Consider the following 8,695-nt stretch of genomic DNA (forward strand, 5'->3'; position numbering starts at 1 on the left):
TTGCTCTTGGAGTAAATTAGGATGTCATCAATAAACACTACCACAAATTTTTCCAAGAAGTCCATAAACACCTTGTTCATCATATGCATAAAGAAGGTAGGAGCGTTGGTGAGGCCGAAGGACATAATGGTGTATTCATAAAGACCATACCGAGTGGTGAACGCGGTCTTAGGAATATCTTCCTTCTTTATCTTGAGTTGATGATATCCAGTCCTCAAATAAATTTTTGAGAATACTTTGGCCCCACTGAGTTGATCAAATAGATCGTTAATCCTCGGCAGTGGATACTTGTTTTTAATGGTGACATCATTCAGCTGTCGGTAGTCTACGCACATTCGTAGACCGCCATCCTTTTTGTCCACGAAGATTGCTGGTGATCCCCATGGTGAAGAGCTTGGACGGATGTATCCTTTCTACAACATCTCATCCAGTTGTTTCTTCAATTCCACCAATTCCGAGGAAGGCATCCGGTAATATTTCTTATGTATCGGGGTGGTTCCAGGCACCAAGTCAATTGCAAACTCCAATTGTCGATCTGGTGGCATGCCTGGTAATTCTTCAGGTAATATGTCTGGATATTCACTGACCACTAGAATTAATTCCACCTCTTCTGCCACGGCTACGAAAGCCATATCTTTTGTGGGTATGCGCTTGCGGGCATAAAAACTTGTGGTGCGATCTTCCATATTTTTCAGGGTAACTTCTCTGGTCGCACAGCTGATGCAGACTTGATATTGAGTTAGCCAATTCATGCCGAGAATGACATCCAATTTGTTGGAGTCGATGATTATCAATGATGTTGGAAACTTGACGCCCTTGATGTCAATTTCCAAATTCCGGCAGATGGGATTGCTTCTGAGTAGGGATCCCGGGGATTGTACCAGCATGTGCTTTCCCAAAACCGAGCAAGGAAAACTGTTTTGGGAAGCAAAACTCCGTGAAATAAAAGAGTAGGAAGCCCCCGAGTCAAATAAAATTACAGCTGGTATGTCATTAATGAGAAACATACTAGTGACGACTTCTGGGTCCTCTTAGGCTTCGTCTGCGGAGATGTGATGAATTTGTCCTTGGATCATATCTGGGACGGAATACAGCTCCATGTAGTTGACTTGCAGATGAAATGGAGCTGCTTGTTTGTTGTTCTTGGGACACTGTCTAGCGTAGTGTCCGGTTTGATCACAGGTGAAGCATGAATTGTTGCGCTGACAATCATCGCGCACTGGGCTGGTCACGATATTCTTGACTTGAGTGGTAGTCTTGTTGACATTCTGCTGCCAGTTGGGTTTGTACTCCACCTGAGTCTGTTGCCAAGTACGAGCCTTTTGCACTAGTTGCATATACTTCTTTGGCTCGAATTTGCGCTTGTGGTCGTGAAGAACTGGCTTGTTGTCGTGCAGGAGCTTGTGTTCCCTTTCTGCGATGAGGGCCTTATTTACCAGAGTCAGGAAGTCTGGGAAGTCAAACATGCTGAGCGTGCACCTGAGATGCTGATTCAGGCCTCCAAGAAACCGCTCGATCTTCCGCTCTTCTGTGGCAACATCGTGGAAAGAATAGCGGGCCAAATGGTTGAATTTATTCAGATACTCGTTGATGGTCATGCTACCTTGAGTGAGAGCGAGGAATTCGTGTTGCTTTATTTTCATGACTCCGGTGGGAATATGATACTTGCGGAACTGATCCTTGAATTTTGTCCAAGTAATTTCTTCGTCTGCAGGCCATATTGTCTTGGCGTTATCCCACCACATAGCGGCAGCTCCTTCGAGATAATGTGTTGCGAAGGGAACCTTGTCTCCTTCTTCAGTGCGAGCAATCTCCAATTTCCTCTCAATAGTCCTTAGCCAGTCATCGGCGTCCAACGGATCAATAGCATGGCTGAAACTGGGAGGCTTGGTTCGCTGAAAATCTGACAGCTTGGAGTGATGGCCATTCTGGTTTCCATTCTGCCCAACCATAACTTGTACACTTTTCAGTATTTCCAGCAGATCGTTGCTCCTTCTTTCTTCAAACATTCGCAAGATTTGCTCAATGGAAGGCGGATGTGACGATGGAGATGGAGGTGGTGGGTATGGCTCAGGGGAACGTCATGCCTGTCTTGCGGAGCGACGGACAGGAACATCCTCACAAGCTTGGCTGCGGCTGCCACCACGCGTCGTCCTATTTTTCGTTTTCCCAATACATAGCAAACATGGTGAGGAAATTCCAAAATGGGGAAAAAGGCCAATGAAAAATCCCGGAAGAAAACAACCAATGAGAACCAAGTCGAATAAAAGAGTCCAACATAATTATACATAGTCCCAACATGAAAGTAGTCATCACAACAGGTCTACTACCCTCATACATGAAACTACGCATCATGACAAGTGTGATTATAGCCATACATCATGCTCATGACTACAGCGATACTAACGGTCTACTGCTCGGATGGTGCTGCTGCAGGCTCATCTTCGGAGCCGGACCAAGATCCTGGACTGATAGTAGAGACCTCCGGGCAAAGAGGGATGCGCTGGCGCTGTGATACGTCCATTTTGCATCATGCTTTTATATAAATATTTATTGCATTATGGGCTGTTATTACACATTATGTCACAATATTTATGCCTATTCTCTCTTATTTTACAAGGTTTACATAAAGAGGGAGAATGCCGATAGTTGGAATTCTGGGCTGGAAAAGGAGCAAATATTAGACCTATTCTGCACAGCTCCAAAAGTCCTGAAACTTCACGGAAGATGTTTTCCAAATATATAAAAAATACTCAGCGGAAGAAACTCACCAGGGGGCCACACCCTGCCCACGAGGGTGGGGGGCGCGCCCTACCCCCCTAGGCGCGCCCCCCTACCTCGTGGGCCCCCTGGTGGCCCTCTGATGGCTATCTTCTGCTATATGGAGTCTTTCCATGGGGAAAAAATCATAAGCCATCTTCTCGGACGAAACTCCGCTGCCACGAGGCGGAACCTTGGCGGAACCAATCTAGGGCTCTGGCGGAGCTGTTTTGCCGGGGAAACTTCCCTCCCGGAGGGGGAAATCATCGCCATCGTCATCACCAATGCTCCTCTCATCGGGAGAGGGAAATCTCCATCAACATCTTCATCAACACCATCTCATCTCAAAACCCTAGTTCATCTCTTGTATCCAATTCTTGTCTCCAAGTCCGGGATTGGTGCTAGTAGGTTGCTAGTAGTGTTAATTACTGCTTGTAGTTGATGCTAGTTGGTTTAATTGGTGGAAGATCATATGTTCAGATCCTATATGCATATTAATACCCCTCTGATTATGAACATGTTTATGCTTTGTGAGTAGTTACTTTTGTTCCTGAGGACATGGGAGAAGTCTTGCTATTAGTAGTCATGTGAATTGGGTATTCGTTCGATATTTTGATGAGATGTATGTTGTCTCTCCTCTAGTGGTGTTATGTGAACGTCGACTACATGACACTTCACCATTATTTGGGCCTAGAGGAAGGCATTGGGAAGTAATAAGTAGATGATGGGTTGCTAGAGTGACAGAAGCTTAAACCCTAGTTTAGGCGTTGCTTCGTAAGGGGCTGATTTGGATCCATATGTTTCATTCTATGGTTAGGTTTACCTTAATACTTTTGTTGTAGTTGCGGATGCTTGCAATAGAGGTTAATCATAAGTGGGATGCTTGTCCAAGTAAGGGTAGTACCCAAGCACCGGTCCACCCACATACCAAATTATCAAAGTACCGAACGCGAATCATATGAACGTGATGAAAACTAGCTTGACGATATTCCCATGTGTCCTCGGGAGAGCTTTACATCTTATAATAGTTTGTCCAAGCTTGTCCTTTGCTACAAAAAGGATTGAGCCACCTTGATGCACCTTATTACTTTTGTCACTTGTTGCTCGTTACAAATTATCTTATCACAAAACTATCTGTTACCACTTATTTCAGTACTTGCAGAGAATACCTTGCTGGAAACCTCTTATCATTTCCTTCTGCTCCTCATTGGGTTCGACACTCTTATTTATCGAAAGGACTACGATAGATCCCCTATACTTGTGGGTCATCAAGACTCTTTTCTGGCGCCGTTGCCGGGGAGTGAAGCGCCTTTGGTAGGTGGAATTTGGTAAGGAAAAATTTATATAGTGTGCTGAAATTTATTGTCACTTGTTACTATGGAAAGTAATCCTCTGAGGGGCTTGTTCGGGGTATCTTCACCCCGACCAGTAGAGCAAAGAGTTGCTCCTCAACCTACTGAACCTACTGAAAATGAAAATGCTTGCTTTGAAGTTCCTGCGGGTATTATAGAAAAACTGCTAGCTAATCCTTTTTTAGGAGATGGAACAAAACATCCTGACGAACATCTAATATATGTGGATGAAGTTTGTGGATTATTTAAGCTTACAAGTGTACCCGGAGATGTTGTTAAGAAGAAGGTCTTCCCTTTATCTTTGAGGGGAGATGCATCGACATGGTATAGGCTATGTGATGATATGAGGTCTTGGAATTACAAACGATTGAAATTGGAATTTCATCAGAAGTTTTATCCTATGCATCTTGTCCATCTTGATCGCAATTACATATATAATTTTTGGCCTCGTGAAGGAGAAAGCATCGCTCAAGCTTTGGGGAGGCTTAAATCAATGTTATATTCATGCCCCAATCATCAGCTCTCAAGAGAAATGATTATTCAAAAATTTTATGCTCGGTTTTCTGGTAAAAATCTCACCATCCTTGATACTTCTTGTGCTGGCTCTTTTATGATGAAGACTATTGAATTCAAATGGGATTTATTGGAAAGAATTAAACGCAACTCTGAAGATTGGGACCTCGACAATGGTAAGGAGTCAGGTATGACACCTAGTTTTGATTGTGTTAAATCTTTTATGGATACCGATATTTTTCGTAAATTTAGCACTAAATATGGACTTGACTCTGAGATAGTAGCTTCTTTCTGTGAATCTTTTGATGCTTATGTTGATCTCCCCAAGGAGAAGTGGTTTAAATATCATCCTCCCATAGAAGTAAAAGTAGCTGCACCTATTAAAGTTGAAGAAAAGACTATTACTTATAATGATCCTATTGTTCCTACTTCTTACGTTGAGAAACCACCTTCCCCTGTTAGGATAAAGGATCATGCTAAAGCTTCAACTGTGGTTCGTAAAAGCAATATTAAAACATATACACCTCCTGAGCAAGTTAAAGTTGAACCTAATATTGCTATTGTTAAAGATATCTTGTCTAATAATATAGATGGGCATGTTATTTATTTCTGTAATGAAACTGCTAGAATTGCTAAACCCCGTGATAAAGATAAACCTAGACCTATGGTAGGCATGCCTATTATTTATGTTAAAATAGGAGATCATTGTTATCATGGCTTATGTGATATGGATGCTAGTGCTAGTGCAATACCTTATTCTTTATACCAAGAAGTTATGCATGATATTGCACCTGCTGAGATGGAAGAGATTGATGTCACAATTAAACTTGCCAATAGAGATACTATTTCACCAATGGGAATTGTTAGAGATGTTGAAGTCTTGTGTGGGAAAACTAAATATCCTGCTGATTTTCTTGTTCTTGGTTCCCCACAAGATAGCTTTTGTCCCATTATGTTTGGTAGACCCTTCTTAAATACTGTTAATGCTACCATAGATTTCAAAAGAGATGTTGTTACTATCGGTTTAGATGATATGGATCATGAATTTAATTTTTCTAAATTTAGTAGAAAACACCGTGAAGAAGAATTACCTAGTAAGGATGAAATTATTGGTCTTGCTTCTATTGCCATACCTCCTAGTGATCATTTAGAACAATATTTGCTAGACCATGAAAATGACATGTTTATGAATGAAAGAAGGGAATTAGATGAAGTATTCTTTAAGCAGGAACCTATTCTGAAAAACAATTTACCTGTTGAAATCCTAGGGGATCCTCCTCCACCCAAGGGTGGTCCCGTGTTTGAGCTTAAACCATTACCTGATACTCTTAAATATGCTTATCTTGATGAGAAAAAGATATATCCTATTATTATTAGTGCTAACCTTTCAGAGCATGAAGAAGAGAGATTATTGAAAACTCTGAAGAAGCACCGTGCTGCTATTGGGTATACTCTTGATGATCTTAAGGGCATTAGTCCCACTCTATGTCAACATAAAATTAATTTGGAAGAAGATGCTAAACCAATTCGTGATCATCAATGCCGGCTGAATCATAAAATGAAAGAAGTGGTAAGAAAGGAAATACTAAAGCTCCTTGAGGCAGGTATAATCTATCCCGTTGCTGATAGTCAGTGGATAAGTCCTGTCCATTATGTCCCTAAGAAGGGAGGTATTACTGTTGTTCCTAATGATAAAGATGAATTGATTCCTCAAAGAATTATCATAGGTTATAGGATGGTAATTATTTCTGCAAATTAAATAAGGCTACTAAAAAGGATCATTACCCATTACCTTTTATTGATGAAATGCTAGAAAGATTGTCCAAACATACACATTTTTGCTTTCTAGATGGTTATTCTGGTTTCTCTCAAATACCCGTGTCAGCCAAAGATCAATCAAAGACTACTTTTACATGCCCTTTTGGTACTTTTTCTTATAGACGTATGCCTTTTATTTTATGTAATGCACCTGCTACCTTTCAAAGATGCATGATGGCTATATTCTCTGACTTTTGTGAAAAGATTTGTGAGGTTTTCATGGACGACTTTTCCGTCTATGGATCTTCTTTTGATGATTTCTTGAGCAACCTTGATCGAGTTTTGCAGAGATGTGAAGAAACTAATCTTGTCTTGAATTGGGAAAAGTGCCACTTTATGGTTAATGAAGGTATTGTCTTGGGTCATAAAGTTTCTGAAAGAGGTATTGAAGTTGATAAAGCCAAGGTTGATGCTATTGAAAATATGCCATGTCCCAAGGACATCAAAGGTATAAGAAGTTTCCTTGGTCATGCCAGTTTTTATAGGAGGTTCATTAAGGACTTCTCAACAATTTCTCGGCCTCTAACTAATTTATTACAAAAAGATATACCATTTGTCTTTGATGATGATTGTGTAGAGGCATTTGAAATACTTAAGAAAGCATTGATCTCTGCACCTATTGTCCAGCCACCTGATTGGAATTTACCATTTGAAATTATGTGTGATGCTAGTGATTATGTTGTAGGTGTTGTTCTAGGACAAAGAGTTGATAAGAAACTAAATGTTATTCAATATGCTAGTAAAACTCTAGACAATGCTCAAAGAAATTATGCTACTACTGAAAAAGAATTCTTAGCAGTTGTATTTGCTTGTGATAAGTTTAGACCTTATATTGTTGATTCTAAAGTAACTATTCACACTGATCATGTTGCTATTAAATATCTTATGGAAAAGAAAGATGCTAAACCTAGACTTATTAGATGGGTTCTCTTACTACAAGAATTTGATTTGCATATTGTTGATAGGAAAGGAGTTGAGAACCCCGTTGCAGACAACTTGTCTAGGTTAGAAAATGTGCTTGATTACCCACTACCTATTGATGATAGCTTTCCTGATGAGCAATTAAATTTCATAAATGCTTCTCATACTGCTCCATGGTATGCTGATTATGCTAATTACATTGTTGCTAAGTTTATACCACCTAGTTTCACATACCAGCAAAAGAAAAAGTTCTTCTATGATTTGAGGCATTACTTTTGGGATGACCCACATCTTTATAAAGAAGGAGTAGATGGTGTTATTAGACGTTGTGTACCTGAGCATGAACAGGAACAGATCCTACGCAAGTGTCACTCCGAAGCTTATGGAGGACACCATGCTGGAGATAGGACTGCACATAAGGTACTGCAATCTGGTTTTTATTGGCCTACTCTCTTCAAGGATGCCCGTAAGTTTGTCTTATCTTGTGATGAATGTCAAAGAGTTGGTAATATTAGTAGACATCAAGAAATGCCTATGAATTATTCACTTGTTATTGAACCATTTGATGTTTGGGGTTTTGACTATATGGGACATTTTCCTTGCTCTAATGGTTATACACATGTTTTAGTTGCTGTTGATTACGTTACTAAGTGGGTAGAAGCTATTCCAACTAGTAGTGCTGATCATAACACTTCTATTAAAATGCTTAAAGAAGTTATTTTTCCAAGATTTGGGGTCCCTAGATATTTAATGACTGATGGTGGTTCACATTTTATTCATGGTGCTTTCCGTAAAATGCTTGCTAAATATGATGTTAATCATAGAATTGCATCTCCTTATCACCCTCAGTCTAGTGGTCAAGTAGAATTGAGTAATAGAGAACTCAAATTGATTTTGCAAAAGACTGTTAATAGGTCTAGAAAGAATTGGTCCAAGAAACTTGATGATGCATTATGGGCCTATAGAACTGCATATAAAAACCCTATGGATATGTCTCCGTATAAAATGGTCTATGGAAAAGCATGTCACTTACCTCTCGAACTAGAACACAAGACTTATTGGGATATTAAAGAACTTAATTATGATTTTAAACTTACCGGTGAGAAGAGGTTATTTGATATTAGCTCACTTGATGAATGGAGAACCCAAGCCTACGAAAATGCCAAGTTGTTTAAAGAAAAATTTAAAAGATGGCATGACAAAAGGATACAAAAGCGTGAGTTTAATGTAGGTGATTATGTATTACTATACAACTCTCGTTTAAGATTTTTTGCAGGAAAACTTCTCTCTAAATGGGAAGGCCCTTACGTTATCGAGGAGGTCTATTGTTT

The 8,695-nt window shown here is 40.0% G+C and overlaps 1 protein-coding gene across 1 annotated transcript; it reads right to left on the reverse strand.

Annotated features, from left to right (window-relative positions):
- Window positions 1–1,031: 1,031 nt before the first annotated feature.
- Window positions 1,032–2,009, reverse strand: LOC147964268 (uncharacterized). Its single transcript, XM_087529903.1, has one exon. It carries the CDS (start codon window positions 2,007–2,009, stop codon window positions 1,032–1,034), a length of 978 nt encoding a protein of 325 aa, XP_087386029.1.
- Window positions 2,010–8,695: the final 6,686 nt, after the last annotated feature.

Source organism: Triticum urartu, chromosome 6A (genome assembly GCF_056163025.1).
Source record: "Triticum urartu cultivar PI428250 chromosome 6A, HENAU_Tu73, whole genome shotgun sequence".
Lineage (NCBI taxonomy): Eukaryota > Viridiplantae > Streptophyta > Magnoliopsida > Poales > Poaceae > Triticum > Triticum urartu.

What these genes read in the sequence shown, in the direction of transcription:
- LOC147964268 (XM_087529903.1), bottom strand. Translation starts at nt 2,009, where the DNA reads ATGTTTGAAGAAAGAAGGAGCAACGATCTGCTGGAAATACTGAAAAGT.